Source organism: Ylistrum balloti, unplaced genomic scaffold (genome assembly GCF_031769215.1).
Source record: "Ylistrum balloti isolate Yb309-2 unplaced genomic scaffold, AGI_CSIRO_Ybal_v1 Utg369814, whole genome shotgun sequence".
Lineage (NCBI taxonomy): Eukaryota > Metazoa > Mollusca > Bivalvia > Pectinida > Pectinidae > Ylistrum > Ylistrum balloti.
In genome coordinates this window covers 340,818-361,762 of record NW_026781985.1, presented here as the reverse complement: position 1 = coordinate 361,762, position 20,945 = coordinate 340,818, and the positions used below count along the sequence as shown (strand labels likewise).

Here is a 20,945-nt window from a genome sequence, read left to right as displayed (position 1 = left end):
TAATAGAAAAGATTCTTTTAAAGTCATTATGATATATATTTTAAATATTATGTACCCAAGTCTATAGCCTCTAACCTGTCATGTACAATATAAGGATTTATAATGAATTCTTGTTTGTGTACATTTAGATATTTTGACCATTGGTCAAGGGGAGGTCATCACGGCAAAAAATGTATTCTTTGACCGTAGCTAAGTGCACACATACTCTGGGCCTATTGCGATTGATTGAGTGGAAAAAAGACATTTAAACTGAGTATCAATTACATCATCGTGTGATGTCTTATTTTATCGCAACTGTCTGATATCAGATAAAGTTTGAAGTGTTGAAATAATACCAAAAAAAGTTTACGAATTAAAAATACAGGTTTACAGACAGGGCTTTCTTTCTGAGTTACACTATAACAGATTATTTGACTGTTTTTCAGCAGATTTTTGTGAGTCAGATTGAAATTTTAGATGTTTACGTCTAAAATTTGTCACAATTGGGGAAGAGATCATTTTCACTAACTTTTGGAACATTGTTCACCTTTGTTTATCACACCTGTCCTGGTTTGTGAGATAAGAAGATGGTTCATTAGTGCGGCAGTAATTACAACAAGTACAGGTATCAAAGTTGGATGTTTTATATAACAGACCTCCAGTATTACAGACACATTAGAAAAACTTTTATGGTTATACTTCTCCAAGTTCAAAAAGTTAAAGAATGAAACTCCTGTTCTTGTGATGATTTTTTTAAAGGTTAAATTTTAGAAAGTAATTTGAAAGTAAGAAATCAATATGTTGCTTCACTTTTTTCTGATACAGGCATCAGAATATGTGTAACAGGAAATGATTAATTTTCACTTACTATTCTTTATCATTTTCATGGCAACCTTTTTTTTCAGTATTTTATTGATATGTTATGGTATGATGCATGGATATTAGGAAAAAAGTTACCATTTGAGTCGACAAACTTGAATTGCATGTAAATCATAATGTTCATAATTAAAGCAGAGGACCTGGGGATGCTGTGCTTTAAATTTTGTAATTTTCACAGAAATATGCAGTTTTTCCAAGATCAGGTACCATACGCAAATATTTTGTTAGTGTTCTAAAAATCAGGGAAGGTAGTTGGAATTTACAAATTTAAATGATGTGATAATAACGCAAAATTTTGTTGTAGTGCACATGGCAACATTTCTCTTTAACCATCGTATAAGACACCCCTTTTCAGCTTATAAGTACAGCTGTATAAAACAAAGTATTTAAAAAAACAAAATATCCTAGATGTAACGTTGGAATTCTTATTGAATATATCCTACTTCTGGTCAAACATCAGAGAAATTTGCCATCTTAAATCACTTATTCTATGATAGGTTCTACTTTTCTCTCATTTTGATAAAAGTTTTTGAAGGATCTTAAATGATTTTGAAACTGAATTCTATGATATATATGTAATTAACAGCTAAATGATATAGGGTAACAACTACAGTGAAATAAGCTTCAGTATACACAGTGTATTTGGATTCACTTGCTAAACTCTCCAGTTATTGTTAGTATACAACAAGGTATTGTTAACTCAACTCTCCAGTTATTGTTAGTATACAACAAGATATTGTTAACTCAACTCTCCAGTTATTGTTAGTATACAACAAGATATTGTTAACTCAACTCTCCAGTTATTGTTAGTATACAACAAGGTATTGTTAACTCAACTCTCCAGTTATTGTCAGTATACAACAAGATATTGTTAACTCAACTCTCCAGTTATTGTTAGTATACAACAAGATATTGTTAACTCAACTCTCCAGTTATTGTTAGTATACAACAAGGTATTGTTAACTCAACTCTCCAGTTATTGTTAGTATACAACAAGGTATTGTTAACTCAACTCTCCAGTTATTGTAAGTATACAACAAGATATTGTTAACTCAACTCTCCAGTTATTGTTAGTATACAACAAGGTATTGTTAACTCAACTCTCCAGTTATTGTTAGTATACAACAAGGTATTGTTAACTCAACTCTCCAGTTATTGTTAGTATACAACAAGGTATTGTTAACTCAACTCTCCAGTTATTGTTAGTATACAACAAGGTATTGTTAACTCAACTCTCCAGTTATTGTCAGTATACAACAAGGTATTGTTAACTCAACTCTCCAGTTATTGTTAGTATACAACAAGGTATTGTTAACTCAACTCTCCAGTTATTGTTAGTATACAACAAGGTATTGTTAATTCATATGTGTTACTTTTGGCAGTCGTGTAAAAATCAAAATGACGATTTTTATCAATATGACTATATATTTTCACAATTATTTCATTATTTAACACCACAAAAACTATCAATCTCAAACTACAAGCCAGAGGAGGATTAAAAATGTTACTTTTAGACCTTTGATTGAAACCTTATTGATGTTTTAGAAAACTTCAGCACAGTAGAACTTAACATATATGTTTACAGATGTTATCTGATACTTGAAACTGTGAGTTGCTTTCATCAGGAGATCTACACATTAAAAAGAATAAAGTTCATATATCAACAAGATTCTGGATGACAGGGATGACATCAAATGATGACAGTGAAATTGACACTTACTTCCCGTAGCGTTACCTACCTGTCACATTTACCTGTATTTTACCAGTTTCACACTCCCACACTTTGTCTTACCTGTTCTATATATATATACTGTATATATATCTTGTCACACTTTGATAAGGCTTTTTTTTTTTTTTTTTCATAATCTTCTAGTTTCCAGATAATCTTAAGGCTATATGCTATATTTTTGTGAGAGTTATTTCCCTTCATACAAATTGAGTTTATTGTCATATATGGCTATGCTACTCAATGTTGGATAGAATCTGTATGTCAAGGGTGATATTGAGTGTTTTTTTTCAATGCACACAACAAAATCACACTCCAATGGCAAACTTTGCACTTGGCCACTGACCACTTGACAATATCAATGTCCCATTCAGAAATGTACCTGATTTTAGCAGCCTCACATGATTTCATGCTGTTTTCATGATACATGTACACTTAACTTAGTTTTTTCTTTTGTTTTTTTTTTCTGATCAATTTCTGACCTTTACAGTTATTTTTTTTCTTTTTCAAGTTTTGTATTAAGTTCATCTGCCAATATTTGTTACTTATAGAATTCACAGTTAAAATCTGTAATTACAGAAAACATATTCTAATGATTCTCATGAGGGGACAAAACATGTACATTCTAGTTTTTTTACAGATTTATATTAAATGAAATTTTATGCACAAAATTGATCATCTGACTGTATAGATGTCTACAGGTTTCCTTCTTAACAAATATTGGCACCTGATGACGGTTGGCTATAAAAGAGGGTCACTGTGCATTAATTTTTACAGTGTTCACCTTAATACAGTCAGATTTTCCAAGATCATGAATCAGTCTGATATATTTGTTATAGAGTCTGCGGGAAAGTGTTCCATCAGAATTCATGTACTAGAAATATATGAATTTTGTGGTGTTAATTCATATAAGATTTAGTTGAAATCTACCCAGGGTTTCAGAGTTTTACACAAAAGAAGTACCTTAGCAACAAGAAAAAAAAGATATTTTTCTTTTGCTTATAAACATACTATAGTTAGCAAAGTATCTGAGTCAAGGTAACTAAGTCTCAGTTATGACACAGGAGTTCATCTCATACTGAATTTTGTCCTACTTCAGCTCAAATATCAGAGGAGTAAGCCTTAATTTGTACACTGTAAGTTTTGCTTAATTCCACTTTAGAATACTTTCAGAGGTTAAATATTTTTGTTTGGTTTCGATAGGCTCTTGAAACAAACACTATATAATGTCAGGAATTTCCACAAATTTGTCCATAAACAAGTAAACAAAATGATTTCACAAGATGAAGTTCTTCCTGGTTTTTCCCTTTTTATTGCTATTGTAATTTTAATTGTAAATTATTTAAAAAATCAATTAAATTAATGCTGCATGTCTTCCATGAAACACTGAAATATTTCATACACAAACAAATCACAGCAGGGTATAAAAAGTGGTGACAGGGTCTAAAGTTTAAGTCATAAGTGAGAAGACTTTGTGTCATTCAAATGCAATAGGCCTATTACACAATCCATCGTCTTGACCCTACATCTGTGGTCTGTTGTCCATAGGTCTGTCCGTCCATCATAATTTTGTCTGTAGCATATCACAAAAACTATTAGCGGTATTAGCATGAAATTCCATATGTAGATAGATCTCGATAATGAGAAGTGGAGTGTACAAGAACCATAACTCTCTTTTGTATAATTTAGGAGTTATTGAAACTAGGTGTATACATTTGTCATGCTAAGAAAGTGCAATATACCAAATTCAGGGCCTGTGGCTTCTTAATTACAGAGTTATTGTCCTTTGATAAAATTTTGTGTCTGGTACAATATTGACCCCCATGGTTAGGTGACTTGGGGATCATGGTAAAGAGAAAAAAAACACATACACACACAATTTATTGTAAATTATGTAAAAATTAGTTAATTCTGAATAATTTTCTCATCAAATCTATTTCTGAAGAATATTGTTTGTTGTTTTGAAATCCATCCCAATATGATTATATGCTGAAGACTCATTTCCAGGAAGTTTCAGTAATACATCTCCAAAATCAGTAACATGGCTCCCACTGACATAAAAGCTGAAGAATTGTGACAAGTTCCAAGTGACAAAAGATATGTAACTAATTTTTAAACACTTCTTGGACTAACCAATTGAAAATTGATGTTTTTTTGTGATAGTCACCAAAATAAAGAGATATTAAGCATTTCTCATATGAAAACAAATGACATTATCAGATATGATTGATTACATGGAGTATTCAGGGAAAAAATTGGTGTTTCCAGAAAATGTGATATTAACAGGAAAGTGACATTAAGTGACATGATATTAAGTAGTGGACAGTGTATAACATGGAGGATAATATCTTTACCACATACTGCTATAGCTGCTGTTTGCTGTCCTCTACCGATCTTATGAATAAACATTTCCAACAACTTGGTGAACTGCAACTGACAGCCATTTGTTTTGTGCTTGTCAACAACTTGACAGCACATGCTTGTATATAAACTTGATATCTTTACTTCTGGTTAAAGGGACACTTCAGGCCTTTTTTTAAATAAAAACTTTAGGGAATATCTTGAGTGTAAAGTTAATAACTTTCACAGCTTCATTTAATTGTAGTTTTATAGCTTAAAATGTGGCTTCAACAATGTAAAACCCCTTAAATCAAAATATAGCTGTAATGATATAATTAAAACTTGTTTAGACTGACTGCAAACCAATTAGTTCTAAAGCATATGTGGAGACAATTCATTAAATCAAAGGTCATTGTCTAAATTTTCTTTAATTATGAATGTGATATCAACCAGGAATGAATGGGATATTAGCCAGGAATGAATGTGATATTAACCAAAAATTATGAATATTGTGATGGAAGTTATTAAAGAAATAAAGTAATTTCAGCAAAAGTATCCATTTTCAAGTTGAATCTACTACATGTGGAATTATTTTCAGTTTTTCACATAAATCTGAAGAAGTTTGTGTATTTGAAGTAGTACTGGAGGCCTGGCCAGCTTTATCAGGACATGTGGTAGGCTGTTTATGCCAAACACATGGAGACTGCCTTCCTGTCTTTAAATCAGAGAAATTAGACAAATTTTTATTGCACGTGCCCATAATTACCATGGCGATAAGGGGTGTGTGATGACTTTTGACAGTATTGCATGAAGTATGAAAACCAGGCACCGGAAGATCAGAGGTCACTTAGTGTTAAAGGTCATAGACGCTTTGTAGTATGGTACATAAGCTAACATTATTATACTGAACATTTCAGTTTACGTGGGTTAAGTTTGTTTACGGTATAAATGTTACCTATCATTATAATTCTGGATGAATATTTTTGAAGAAATATTCGAAAAGTGCTGCTAGTTTTCTGGTGTAAATTCTTTTCTTTAAAATCCTACTTCTCCTGTAGTAATGGTTGTATTTTGCCCAAATTTGCTCTAAAGTCTCTTTTGGTGAAGGGGAATCAATTTTGTATATAAACATTTGGTCTCAGCCCCCTGGGATGAGAGGAACAGGACCCAAAGGGTGAAATAGAGCAAATTCTTCTGAAATCTACCCTTCCTATAAGAGAGATTGGATATTGCCCAAATTTGGTCTTATCCATTCTTAGGTAAAGGGGAATCAACTTTGTAAAAACAGTGTGTCTCTGCCCCCTGGGGCAAGGGGGGCAAGGCCCAATAAGGGAAATAGAGCAAATTCTTTAGAATCATCCACCTCCTGTAGGCATGATTGGATTTTCCTCAAGTTTGGTCTGAAGCATTCTTGGGTGAAGTGGAATTTTTTGTATAAATGGTGAGTCTCAGCCCCCTGGGGTAGGAGGGTGTTGCCTGATAGGGGAATGTAGGAATGATTGTTTTTTGTGTCGCCTGCCAAAGGCGACATATATATATATATATATATTACTATGTTGGCATCTGCGACAGTGGTGGCACTATCGTCTGCACAAAGGTCTTTTCGCGATAACTTAAGTTCATTTTGGCCAATCAAATACCAACTTCATACATTGCTTCCTTACCAAAACTGCTTACTTGGGATTGCTTTTCAGGTTTGAAAGTCAAAGTTCATGGACAGCTGGTTTTCATGCAATAACTTTAGTCTTCTCTGGACAATTACACTCAATTATCACGTGGTGCTTCTTTACTAAAGGGGCTTGATTTTGTTTGAAGGTCAAAGGTCAAGGTCACAATTTCTATGAATAGAAAATTTGTCTTTCCTGCCATAACCTTACCAACAATGGTACTGGCTTTGGATTGCTTTTCAAGTCAAAAGTCAAAGGTCAATCTCTATATTTATGGCTATTGTTCCATAACACTCATCTTCAGAAACCTTGCTGTACAGATGAACCATCCACTTTCGTGGAATTCTGTTTTTTTTTCCCACATTTGTTCAGAAGCATTGTTGGGTGAAGGGGAATCAATTTTTTTTATAAACAATAGAAAATAGATATGTTGTGTAAATAGATATTTAGAAATCATTTTTGCCTTAGTTTTAATGAAACAATTTCAGCCAAGCGAAAACCAAATGAGCGATACAGACCCTATGGGCCTCTTGTATGTTTGATTGTAAGTAGTATGTTTGGTAGTACATGTAAGTGAGATGTTTAATAGTACAATAGAATCAATTTCAGTCTCACATTGTTGACTGTACAACAATAGAATCTGTTTCAGTCTCACATTGTGGACCGTACAGCTGTGGACTGTACAACTGTGGACTGTACAACAGTAGAATCAGTTTCAGTCTCACATTGTGGACCGTACAACTGTGGACTGTACAACTGTGGACTGTACAACAATAGAATCTGTTTCAGTCTCACATTGTGGACCGTACAACTGTGGACTGTACAACTGTCGACTGTACAACTGTCGACTGTACAACAGTAGAATCTGTTTCAGTCTCACATTGTGGACCGTACAACTGTGGACTGTACAACTGTGTACTGTGCAACAACACAGTAGAATCTGTTTCAGTCTTACATTGTGGACTGTACAACTGTGGACTGTACAACTGTGGACCGTACAACAGTAGAATCTGTTTCAGTCTCACATTGTGGACCGTACAACTGTGGACTGTACAACAATAGAATCTGTTTCAGTCTCACATTGTGGACCGTACAACTGTGGACTGTACAACTGTGTACTGTACAACAACACAGTAGAATCTGTTTCAGTCTTACATTGTGGACTGTACAACTGTGGACTGTACAACTGTGGACCATACAACTGTGGACCGTACAACAGTAGAATCTGTTTCAGTCTCACATTGTGGACCGTACAACTGTGGACTGTACAACAATAGAATCTGTTTCAGTCTCACATTGTGGACCGTACAACTGTGGACTGTACAACTGTGGACTGTACAACAGTAGAATCAGTTTCAGTCTCACATTGTGGACCGTACAACTGTGGACTGTACAACTGTGGACTGTACAACAATAGAATCTGTTTCAGTCTCACATTGTGGACTGTACAACTGTGGACTGTACAACTGTCGACTGTACAACTGTCGACTGTACAACAGTAGAATCTGTTTCAGTCTCACATTGTGGACCGTACAACTGTGGACTGTACAACTGTGTACTGTGCAACAACACAGTAGAATCTGTTTCAGTCTTACATTGTGGACTGTACAACTGTGGACTGTACAACTGTGGACCGTACAACAGTAGAATCTGTTTCAGTCTCACATTGTGGACCGTACAACTGTGGACTGTACAACAATAGAATCTGTTTCAGTCTCACATTGTGGACCGTACAACTGTGGACTGTACAACTGTGTACTGTACAACAACACAGTAGAATCTGTTTCAGTCTTACATTGTGGACTGTACAACTGTGGACCGTACAACTGTGGACCGTACAACAGTAGAATCTGTTTCAGTCTCACATTGTGGACCGTACAACTGTCGACTGTACAACAGTAGAATCTGTTTCAGTCTCAAAGCGTTGTTTAAATGTTATCAGGGGAATTTTCTCACTGTCTTTGAGAATGCATGAAAGGGAATGAGCACTACATTATTATCTACCAACGTTTATCTGGAGAGAAAACTAATACAGATGTAGAGTCTATAAATAAGTCTATGTTTTGGGGGGATTTGGAATCTACTTAATAAGTCTATGTTGGGGGATTTGGAATCTACTTAATAAGTCTATGTTGGGGGGGATTTGGAATCTACTTAATAAGTCTATGTTGGGGGGGATTTGGAATCTACATAATAAGTCTATGTTTTGGGGGGATTTGGAATCTACTTAATAAGTCTATGTTGGGGGGATTTGGAATCTACTTAATAAGTCTATGTTGGGGGGGATTTGGAATCTACTTAATAAGTCTATGTTTTGGGGGGATTTGGAATCTACTTAATAAGTCTATGTTGGGGGGATTTGGAATCTACTTAATAAGTCTATGTTGGGGGGATTTGGAATCTACTTAATAAGTCTGTTTGGGGGATTTGGAATCTACTTAATAAGTCTATGTTGGGGGGATTTGGAATCTACTTAATAAGTCTATGTTGGGGGGGATTTGGAATCTACTTAATAAGTCTATGTTGGGGGGGATTTGGAATCTACTTAATAAGTCTATGTTGGGGGGGATTTGGAATCTACTTAATAAGTCTATGTTGGGGGGGATTTGGAATCTACTTAATAAGTCTATGTTGGGGGGATTTGGAATCTACTTAATAAGTCTATGTTGGGGGGGATTTGGAATCTACTTAATAAGTCTATGTTTTGGGGGGATTTGGAATCTACTTAATAATAAGTCTATGTTGGGGGGGATTTGGAATCTACTTAATAAGTCTATGTTGGGGGGGATTTGGAATCTACTTAATAAGTCTATGTTGGGGGGATTTGGAATCTACTTAATAAGTCTATGTTTGGGGGGGGGATTTGGAATCTACTTAATAAGTCTATGTTGGGGGGATTTGGAATCTACTTAATAAGTCTATGTTGGGGGGGATTTGGAATCTACTTAATAAGTCTATGTTGGGGGGATTTGGAATCTACTTAATAAGTCTATGTTGGGGGGGATTTGGAATCTACTTAATAAGTCTATGTTGGGGGGGATTTGGAATCTACTTAATAAGTCTATGTTTTGGGGGGGGATTTGGAATCTACTTAATAAGTCTATGTTGGAGGGATTTGGAATCTACTTAATAAGTCTATGTTGGGGGGGGATTTGGAATCTACTTAATAAGTCTATGTTGGGGGGGATTTGGAATCTACTTAATAAGTCTATGTTGGGGGATTTGGAATCTACTTAATAATTAGTCTATGTTGGGGGGGGGGGGGGGGGGGGTCTTTGGAATCTACTTATAAGTCTATGTTGGGGGTTCCCCATGATTTGGAATCTACTTGAGTTTAATTGTGTTGGGGGGTTTTGGAATCTACTTAATAAGTCTATGTTTTCTATAATGGGGGGATTTATGTTACTATAGAATTTTTCAATTTTTTCACTTAATAAGTCTATGTTTAACGGTAACTTTTGAATGAAAACAACTTAGAAATAAGTCCATTACATTTAATATAATAACAATTTGTTTTATTTTCCAGACATGACATGCATTCAGTCTATCCCAACATGTTTGTACAGAGAGAGGAGAACAACTCCAGATATCGGATTTTCAACACGCTGTTTGAGTTACCAAGTATGTATGTTATTGAATGGTTTTGATGTTGATGTTAATGAAATTTGGATATTCACTTAAGGCAGGTTGATAGAATATTTAGGTGTTAGGTAAGGCAGGTTGATAGAATATTTAGGTGTTAGGTAGGGAAGGCTGATGGAATATTTAGGTGTTAGGTAAGGCAGGTTGATAGTATACTAACGGAAAAAAGAAACTGTGCATCACTAAAATTTAATTATCTCGGAAACTACCGAACGTTTCTCAATAAAATTTCATGGGCATATTTATCGTGTCATACCACACGCTATCACGTGATTAGGTCACCTACCGCACGTGCATTTTGCAACCTACCCGGGTAATATGATCAACACCTAATTGGAAGGCAGTACACGTGTCAGTGAATACCTATCGTTATTTTTGTGTCAATATCCCTCTGTGGGTACCATATGAACCAAAAAACATCCTAGTTTCAAGAAAAAGCGATTTCTGATAATGCCACGGTTGACGGAAAATGAGCGTTTGCAGATAATCGGCATGCTTGAGGCAGGAATGACCCAAAATGACATCGCACAGCGTTTCAATGTCCATAGGAATACCATACAGTCTTTAGCAAGACGTTATCGGCAATATGGAATCACTCGGGAAGGCTCATGGGATATTTTGATGTTAGGGAAGGAAGGCTGATTGAATATCTAGGTGTTAGATGAGGGTGGCTGGTGGAATATCTAGGTGTTAGATGAGGGTGGCTGGTGGAATATCTAGGTGTTAGATGAGGGTGGCTGGTGGAATATCTAGGTGTTAGATAAGGGTGGCTGGTGGAATATCTAGGTGTTAGATGAGGGTGGCTGGTGGAATATCTAGGTGTTAGATAAGGGTGGCTGGTGGAATATCTAGGTGTTAGATGAGGGTGGCTGGTGGAATATTTGGATGTTAGGTAAGGGTGGCTGGTGGAATATCTAGGTGTTAGATGAGGGTGGCTGGTGGAATATCTAGGTGTTAGATAAGGGTGGCTGGTGGAATATCTAGGTGTTAGATGAGGGTGGCTGGTGGAATATTTGGATGTTAGGTAAGGGTGGCTGGTGGAATATCTAGGTGTTAGATGAGGGTGGCTGGTGGAATATCTAGGTGTTAGATAAGGGTGGCTGGTGGAATATTTGGATGTTAGGTAAGGGTGGCTGGTGGAATATCTAGGTGTTAGATAAGGGTGGCTGGTGGAATATCTAGGTGTTAGATAAGGGTGGCTGGTGGAATATTTGGATGTTAGGTAAGGGTGGCTGGTGGAATATCTAGGTGTTAGATAAGGGTGGCTGGTGGAATATTTGGATGTTAGATAAGGGTGGCTGGTGGAATATTTGGATGTTAGATAAGGGTGGCTGGTGGAATATCTAGGTGTTAGATGAGGGTGGCTGGTGGAATATCTAGGTGTTAGATAAGGGTGGCTGGTGGAATATTTGGATGTTAGGTAAGGGTGGCTGGTGGAATATCTAGGTGTTAGATGAGGGTGGCTGGTGGAATATCTAGGTGTTAGATAAGGGTGGCTGGTGGAATATCTAGGTGTTAGATAAGGGTGGCTGGTGGAATATTTGGATGTTAGGTAAGGGTGGCTGGTGGAATATCTAGGTGTTAGATAAGGGTGGCTGGTGGAATATCTAGGTGTTAGATGAGGGTGGCTGGTGGAATATTTGGATGTTAGGTAAGGGTGGCTGGTGGAATATCTAGGTGTTAGATGAGGGTGGCTGGTGGAATATCTAGGTGTTAGATAAGGGTGGCTGGTGGAATATTTGGATGTTAGGTAAGGGTGGCTGGTGGAATATCTAGGTGTTAGATAAGGGTGGCTGGTGGAATATCTAGGTGTTAGATGAGGGTGGCTGGTGGAATATTTGGATGTTAGGTAAGGGTGGCTGGTGGAATATCTAGGTGTTAGATGAGGGTGGCTGGTGGAATATCTAGGTGTTAGATAAGGGTGGCTGGTGGAATATCTAGGTGTTAGATGAGGGTGGCTGGTGGAATATTTGGATGTTAGGTAAGGGTGGCTGGTGGAATATCTAGGTGTTAGATAAGGGTGGCTGGTGGAATATCTAGGTGTTAGATAAGGGTGGCTGGTGGAATATCTAGGTGTTAGATAAGGGTGGCTGGTGGAATATTTGGATGTTAGGTAAGGGTGGCTGGTTGAATATTAAGGTGTTAGATAAGGGTGGCTGGTGGAATATTTGGATGTTAGGTAAGGGTGGCTGGTGGAATATCTAGGTGTTAGATGAGGGTGGCTGGTGGAATATCTAGGTGTTAGATAAGGGTGGCTGGTGGAATATTTGGATGTTAGGTAAGGGTGGCTGGTGGAATATCTAGGTGTTAGATGAGGGTGGCTGGTGGAATATCTAGGTGTTAGATAAGGGTGGCTGGTGGAATATTTGGATGTTAGGTAAGGGTGGCTGGTGGAATATCTAGGTGTTAGATAAGGGTGGCTGGTGGAATATCTAGGTGTTAGATAAGGGTGGCTGGTGGAATATTTGGATGTTAGGTAAGGGTGGCTGGTGGAATATTTGGATGTTAGGTAAGGGTGGCTGGTGGAATATCTAGGTGTTAGATAAGGGTGGCTGGTGGAATATCTAGGTGTTAGATAAGGGTGGCTGGTGGAATATTTGGATGTTAGGTAAGGGTGGCTGGTGGAATATTAAGGTGTTAGGTAAGGGTGGCTGGTGGAATATCTAGGTGTTAGATAAGGGTGGCTGGTGGAATATTTGGATGTTAGGTAAGGGTGGCTGGTGGAATATCTAGGTGTTAGATAAGGGTGGCTGGTGGAATATCTAGGTGTTAGATAAGGGTGGCTGGTGGAATATTTGGATGTTAGGTAAGGGTGGCTGGTGGAATATCTAGGTGTTAGATAAGGGTGGCTGGTGGAATATCTAGGTGTTAGATGAGGGTGGCTGGTGGAATATTTGGATGTTAGGTAAGGGTGGCTGGTGGAATATCTAGGTGTTAGATGAGGGTGGCTGGTGGAATATCTAGGTGTTAGATAAGGGTGGCTGGTGGAATATCTAGGTGTTAGATGAGGGTGGCTGGTGGAATATTTGGATGTTAGGTAAGGGTGGCTGGTGGAATATCTAGGTGTTAGATGAGGGTGGCTGGTGGAATATCTAGGTGTTAGATAAGGGTGGCTGGTGGAATATTTGGATGTTAGGTAAGGGTGGCTGGTGGAATATCTAGGTGTTAGATAAGGGTGGCTGGTGGAATATCTAGGTGTTAGATGAGGGTGGCTGGTGGAATATCTAGGTGTTAGATAAGGGTGGCTGGTGGAATATTTGGATGTTAGGTAAGGGTGGCTGGTGGAATATTTGGATGTTAGGTAAGGGTGGCTGGTGGAATATCTAGGTGTTAGATAAGGGTGGCTGGTGGAATATTTGGATGTTAGGTAAGGGTGGCTGGTTGAATATTAAGGTGTTAGGTATAGACGGCAGTTTTAATGGTATGCATGTATTGACACTGGCTTATTATATTCAGTGTCACAATTTCTGTTTCATGACACTTAATAACTATCCTTTAACCTTTATATTCAATATTGCTTACCTCGGTGACCGTCAAGGCCGCTAGGCCTCTTGTTTCTATACGTTAAGAAGCAGGTAAGACCTATTGGAATCTGAAAATCCAATAGTTACCTCATATATTTATTTACTTATTTATTTATTTAATGGGTTTTATGGCCACTATTACGACCTTTTGACCTTTCAGTGGACGAGCGTAACCTCATTTCAGTCCATCTCACCTAAATGCCTCCTTCAGTAGTTTTCGCACTTTGATATTTTCTCTTAAAAAAAATCTAATCTCACTTAAGATGTAACTTTCAGAAATAAACACTTTTTGTTGGAATGTAAACTGATGTTGTTTATGAAAAATCATCAAAATTTTTAAAAAATCAAATAAAATTTTGATGGTTCCTGTCATGAAGGAATTATTTAATAGTGATCTTCTCTTCATAATAATCTCTAGGGAATTTCTTAAAAGCGTGCCTTGTAAAGATAATTGCAGAAGACTTTGCCAAGCTTAAGATTTTGTCAATTTCTGGCTTGCCGTCAGTGTTTGGCAGTTATAGGATTAACTGTATATACATCCTGATACATGACCTTCCTAATCCACCTGGATAGACGAAATCAGAATTTCATCTAGTCACTCATCAAAAGTATACATCACAAGTTTTTTTTCTTTCACTGACAGGAAATTAGAACCTGAAAATAGCCCACCGCAGTCTCATGTTAGTGATTATTTACACAAGCTTTTGGATGAGCCAGAATGCCATCATGAAAGCTCTTTGAAGAAACACATATTAACATTACTCTTCCATCAATGGTTCTGTATACTTTATCATTACAAGTGATTTACAAAAACTTGAATGAAAAGATAGTATTGCAAACAAAATGTTTGTTTTGAAAATATATCAGTAATAAAAGTGAACAATTTTACACAAACATATACAGTTTTTAAAATTTTAGTTTATGTGTTATTGAGAGAAAGTTTTATATTTGTAAACACAAAGTTAACTGTACAACATTTTTACATGTCTTTGTTAAACTGGTTGATCTTCTAGTCAACAACACTTACATCTTTTGTTTACATTTGAAGTGTCAAATCTTAGATATTTTCATGTCTGTTGTTGAAATGGAATAAAAAATGACAAGCAATTCTTTTTTTAAAAAAGCCTGATGGGATATATTTGTTTTACTTAAAAAATAAACCAACAAAATTGGTAGAACAGATGGATGATCCCTCAATAAACACTAGTTCCAAAAGGGCTAATTTTGACAAAATTTTTAGTATGAAAAATACAAAGGGCAATAACTCCTAAATTGTGTGGAAGGTAGTTATTGTTGTTGTAAATTGCACTTCTCCTTATCCAGTTCTATCTACGGATGAAGTTTTATGTTGATGCCTCTTCTAGTTTTTGTGATATGCTCTGGACAAAATTGTGATGGACAGACAAACAAACTGACAGATGGACAAACAAAGTGGTGACTACATGCTCTCCATTTGGGGAGCATAAAAAAATGAGAGGAACCCTCTAGCTGAATACCAAGTTCTGATTTACAAAGTTGTCCTGGTTATAAAGATTTTTACATATAGCTAAGGTCAGTAAAATGAAGCTGTGTTTTGTCTTACCACAGGACCTCAGTGGACCAACACACCATCTCTTACTCATAGCTGTTTGTTGTCTTACCACAGGACATCAGGGGGCCAACACATGGTCTCTTATTCAAAGCTGTGTGTTGTCTTACCACAGGACATCAGGGGGCCAACACATGGTCTCTTATTCAAAGCTGTGTGTTGTCTTACCACAGGGCATCAGTGGACCAACACATGGTCTCTTACTCATAGCTGTGTGTTGTCTTACCACAGGACCTCAGGGGGCCAACACACCATCTCTTACTCAAAGCTGTGTGTTGTCTTACCACAGGACCTCAGGGGGCCAACACACCATCTCTTACTCATAGCTGTGTGTTGTCTTACCACAGGACCTCAGGGGGCCAACACACCATCTCTTACTCATAGCTGTGTGTTGTCTTACCACAGGACCTCAAGGGACCAACTCATAATCTCTTACTCAAAACTGTGTGTTGAAACAAAATAATTTACAAACATCCCTTTAATGTGGCTCTTGTGATGCTTACTCTTAATTTTCTTGGACTGTAAAATATTTGTTGTGTTTTTTTATTTCAGTTATTTACATCCTGTCCTGCTTAGTAGACTTCTTTAGTAACCATAGCGACTACACCAGGTAAGCTTCTTCTTCCCTATTGGTCAGTTGTTGTGGCATCAGTTTCAGGTCAAAATTTCATTTTCAGTATAATTTTACAAGATGGCTAAATACCTTGCAAAAATGTAAAAAAGAAATAAATTAACAAAAGTGTTGTTTTTTTTTTAATTGTAAAGTGCAAAATTGTTGATCAAAAGTACTAATGAATAGAAATATATTTAAAATAGGTTAAAATGAATAAAGATATACTGAAAGGGTTTATTTGATCGTAAATTTTTTTGTGAATTGTTCTATGGTTGAATTTCATTGGGTTTTATAGTACATAATGATATGATATCAAAACATCCTCTCAAAATCAGATTTTAAAAAAATGATGTTTACTTTCTTTCATGCCTGAACTAAAGAAAAGAAAGGAGTGTCATAACTCCTAGTACATGCATACTCTTGACTGACAATTGTGTATGTTTTCCAGGACTGTATTTAAGAAAGCTAATTGAGTAGTTAACACAGATAAATGGCCCAAACAGCTGCTGTTAGTTTTCCTCCTAACTTAGCTTTCATTGGAATCTCTGTGGTCTATTGGTATTTTTGTTATATATATGTTGACTGTCAAAAATTTAGACGTCTGTCTTCACTTGAACTTGATTTATTTCATGACTGCCGTGCTAACCCATCTCTAGATTTTTTAGCATAATATTTTGCTTCTGCAGAATATTTAAGATTTTATTAGCACAACTAAATATTTTAAGATTTTATTAGCCCAACGAAACATTCAAGATTTTAATGGCCTTACCAAATATTTTAAGATTTTATCAGCCCAACAAAATATTTAAGATTTTAATGGCCTAACCAAATATATGAGATTTTCATGGCACAACCGAATATTTAAGAATTTAATGGTCCAACCAAATATTTAAGATTTTATTAGTCTAACTGAATATTTAAACTTTTATTAGCTCATCCAAATATTAGAGATTTTAATGGCCTAACTGAATATTTAAGATTTTAATGGCCTAACCAAATGTTTAAGATTTTATTAGCCCAACCAAATATTAAAAATTTTAATGGTCTACCCAAATATTAGAGATTTTAATGGCCTAACCAAATATTTAAGAATTTAATGGTCCAACCAAATATTTAAGATTTTAATGGTCCAACCAAATATTCAAGATTTTATTTGCCCTGTAGAATATTTAAGGTTTTAATGGCCCACTCATCATTAAGTGTTGTGCTTTTCAGATTGCTGTGATTCTCGTCGGTCTTTTGTTATCACAATTTCCTGAGTAGTAGTGGATGGTTCTTTCGCAGATATCATTTATAGGACCAAAGTCTCATGGTGACCTTTTGCAATTACCTCCTGTGTCATGCATCGTGCATCCATAAACAATTTAAAATTTTTGACTTTTTCTCAAAAAACCCTTAACTGATTTCTACGAAATTATGTAGAAACCTTTCCTGTCATCAGATGAACTAAAAGGATGAATCATACGGTCCCCATTCCACAGGGTCCTGAGGGGCCAGGACCAAAAGGGATCAAATTGACTCAGATTTCAAAAATCTTCTTCTCAACACCCAGATATGGTAGAATCAAATGCTCTTCATGGATGGAAGCATTTTAAGGTGCTTTACTAAAATTGTGAATTTCATTGCCTAAGGGTCTCACTTTTTCCCCTGTGCAGAGGGGTTAAATTTTACTATAGTTTATATTGGAAAAATAAATTTTTGAGCATAATTTGTTTAATTTCGATTGGAAATATTTCAAACTTGGTTACAATTATGGGCAAGGGATGTCAGCTAGATGATATGGTTGAAAAGGTGGACTTTACTGCATTTTTGATCATAACGTTGGTTTATTTCCCACTGAAAATAAGATTTATTAGTATAGGATGACAGTGTTGATGGTATGCAGGTATTGACATGGGCTTACTGTCATCAGTGTCACAATTTCTTTTTCAGGAGGCTTGAAAGCTACTTACCCTTTAACCTTTATAGTCAATATTGCTTATCTCAGTTAACTGTCAAGGCCGTAAAGCCTCTTGTTGAATTTGAATTGATCGGAATAATAAAATTGCTGAAAGGTAGCTACCAAATATCTTTGATTTTGCCAAGATTTCCTGTCAAGATCACTCTAGGATATCATTCTCTAGGATCTGAAGCCAAGATTTCCTGTCAAGATCACTCTGGGATCTATAGCCAAGATTTCCTGTCAAGATCACTCTAGGATCTATAGCCAAGATTTCCTGTTAAGATCACTCTGGGATCTATAGCCAAGATTTCCTGTCAAGATCACTCTAGGATCTATAGCCAAGATCTCTTGTCAAGATCACTCTGGGATCTATAGCCAAGATTTCCTGTCAAGATCACTCTTGGATCTATAGCCAAGATTTCCTGTCAAGATCACTCTGGGATCTATAGCCAAGATCTCTTGTCAAGATCACTCTAGGATCTATAGCCAAGATTTCCTGTCAAGATCACTCTGGGATCTATAGCAAAGATTTCCTGTCAAGATCACTCTTGGATCTATAGCCAAGATTTCCTGTTAAGATCACTCTGGGATCTATAGCAAAGATTCCCTGTCAAGATCACTCTTGGATCTATATCCAAGATTTCCTGTCAAGATCACTCAGGGATCAATAGCCAAGATATCTTGTCAAGATCACTCGGGGATCTATAGCCAAGATTTCCTGTCAAGATCACTCTGGGATCAATAGCCAGGATTTCCTGTCAAGATCACTCTTGGATCTATAGCCAAGATTTCCTGTCAAGATCACTCTGGGATCAATAGCCAAGATTTCCTGTTAAGATCACTCTGGGATCTATAGCCAAGATCTCTTGTCAAGATCACTCTAGGATCTATAGCCAAGATTTCCTGTTAAGATCACTCTGGGATCAATAGCCAAGATATCTTGTCAAGATCACTCGGGGATCTATAGTCAAGATCACTCTTGGATCTATAGCCAAGATTTCCTGTCAAGATCACTCGGGGATCTCTGGCTTTTTCAACATTTTGTAAAACTGATTTCAGCCTGATTTTTAAGTTGTCCTCAGATTTAAACTTGTTTTATACTTTAAAGCTTTAGATATAAATTTGGTTCAAAGAATGAAAAATATAATAGTAGAGGTAAGTAATCAGTTTTTTTTATTAATAAAGGTTTTGTAGCGAGAATACAACACAAGAGTTGAAATAAAATCCTACAAAAAGAAACTGAACCCATACTACTTATCTGGGTGTCTTCAATGTAGGGTCTAATTGAAAAGTATTTTACACCTTGCTAAGTTTTGTATGATAAAAAAGGGCTATTATGACACAGAGTCCCAGGGGTACACTGTCAGACATGTGACTTTTTACCCTGGTATAAGTATTGATTGTGATTCTCTAGTGTTTCTTTATTTTATTGGGCGATCAATGGCATGGTTAACTTCTGATACAGGATTAAAGAATCAGAGAGTTGTCAGTCAGTGAATTATGTAAAATCTGTAATATCAGTAATGATATGTGATGTGTACATATGTTATAGTCAATTACCTCTTGGAGTATAGAAGGAATGAAATATGATGAACACATTTCGGCTGAGCCACTAGCCTCCAGGAATAGTTGAGATGTCTGTACTGTTAAAGATTACAACAACATTTATATATATTGGGTTTGGGTCCCAGTTGTTCATGTCATATTATTTTGAAGATGATCAGATATTCTGTTAGTGACCAGTGGTCATTTTTAAGATTATTGGATATTCTGTTAGGGACCAGTGGTCATTTTTAAGATGATCAGATATTCTGTTAGTGACCAGTGGTCATTCTGAAGATGATCACATATTCTGTTAGGGACCAGTGGTCATTCTGAAGATGATCAGATATTCTGTTATGGACCAGTGGTCATTTTGAAGATGACGAGATATTCTGTTAGTGACCAGTGGTCATTTTGAAGATGACTAGATATTCTGTTAGTGACCAGTGGTCATTTTGAAGAAGATCAGAAATTGAAACTTGTTACCATTTGTTTCAATTTTATATTCATAAATCTTGATCTTTGACCCACTTTAGTAAAATGGAGTGTCAAGATTATGCCAAAAACTCAAAAGGAAGGCTGAAAAATGAAATATTTGTTACAAATCCTCAAGGAATTTTATGTCAGTTGGAACAAATTTTCTCTGAAACATATTTACATGCATATGATAATGGCATATTTACGTATATTTTTCAAATTTTGTCTGTCCAATCTTGTTTTATTTAAACAGACATTTACTTACTTATTAGAACAGGAAATAAGAATCATGAAAGATGTGTCTTAGGTTTACGAGTCCTTTACAGTGGAGGGTATACACATTTTCAGCTAACTTCCAAACTAACAGGCCTACTAAAACCTACGGAGGTGTCATTCCAATACTTGGTAATTGCCATGGTTATCTTCCTCTGCACTTAACTTTTGCTTTACTTCTGTTAACTATAAAGTACAGCAAATGTTATGGTTTTTTCACAACATTGGAAAGTGTAAATGAAGATAAGAAAAACAATTTTTCAGTAGTACAAACCTTCATTCCGACGAATTTCTTTCAAATGCAAAAATCATGTTCGCATTTGAGAACGAGATTTAATTGGTTCAGTCAGCTTTCTCCTGATCTTAATTAGCCAAGTTGTTAATGCATCTAGTTGTTTGTGAGTGAAAGGTCATATGTATGAACAGACTCTTTCAGTTCTGTGATGGAAAGGTTTCCTATTTTGTGTTAATAAAACTTTTTTATATACATGTTTAGACAATATCTCTGAGTTTTTAAAAATGTTTACAGTGTTTCTGTTTAAACACATAAATACTATAAAACCTTTTGTTTAGACAATACATTGTAACTTGGACGTGTTTTTTTCATCTTTAAATATTTTGTAGTAGAGACTAAATTGCTATCTTAAAATTTTAAAAACTTTTCTCCTGAAAATGATAAAATTGTATTATTCACTTGACCTTACCTACAAACTCTCTTTTCCAAGAAAGTCATCAGACTGTGCATAGATAATT

General features: G+C 36.1%; 1 protein-coding gene across 1 annotated transcript in view; it reads left to right on the top strand.

The window, feature by feature from the left end:
- The window catches only part of LOC132544921 (cytosolic purine 5'-nucleotidase-like), a 126,755-nt gene that overhangs the window by 89,178 nt on the left and 16,632 nt on the right, over window positions 1-20,945 (top strand). The window contains exons 6-7 of the mRNA XM_060208581.1: window positions 10,118-10,212; window positions 15,898-15,955. Coding sequence (XP_060064564.1) covers window positions 10,118-10,212; window positions 15,898-15,955 — 153 coding nt within the window. The remainder of the gene's footprint in view (window positions 1-10,117; window positions 10,213-15,897; window positions 15,956-20,945) is intronic.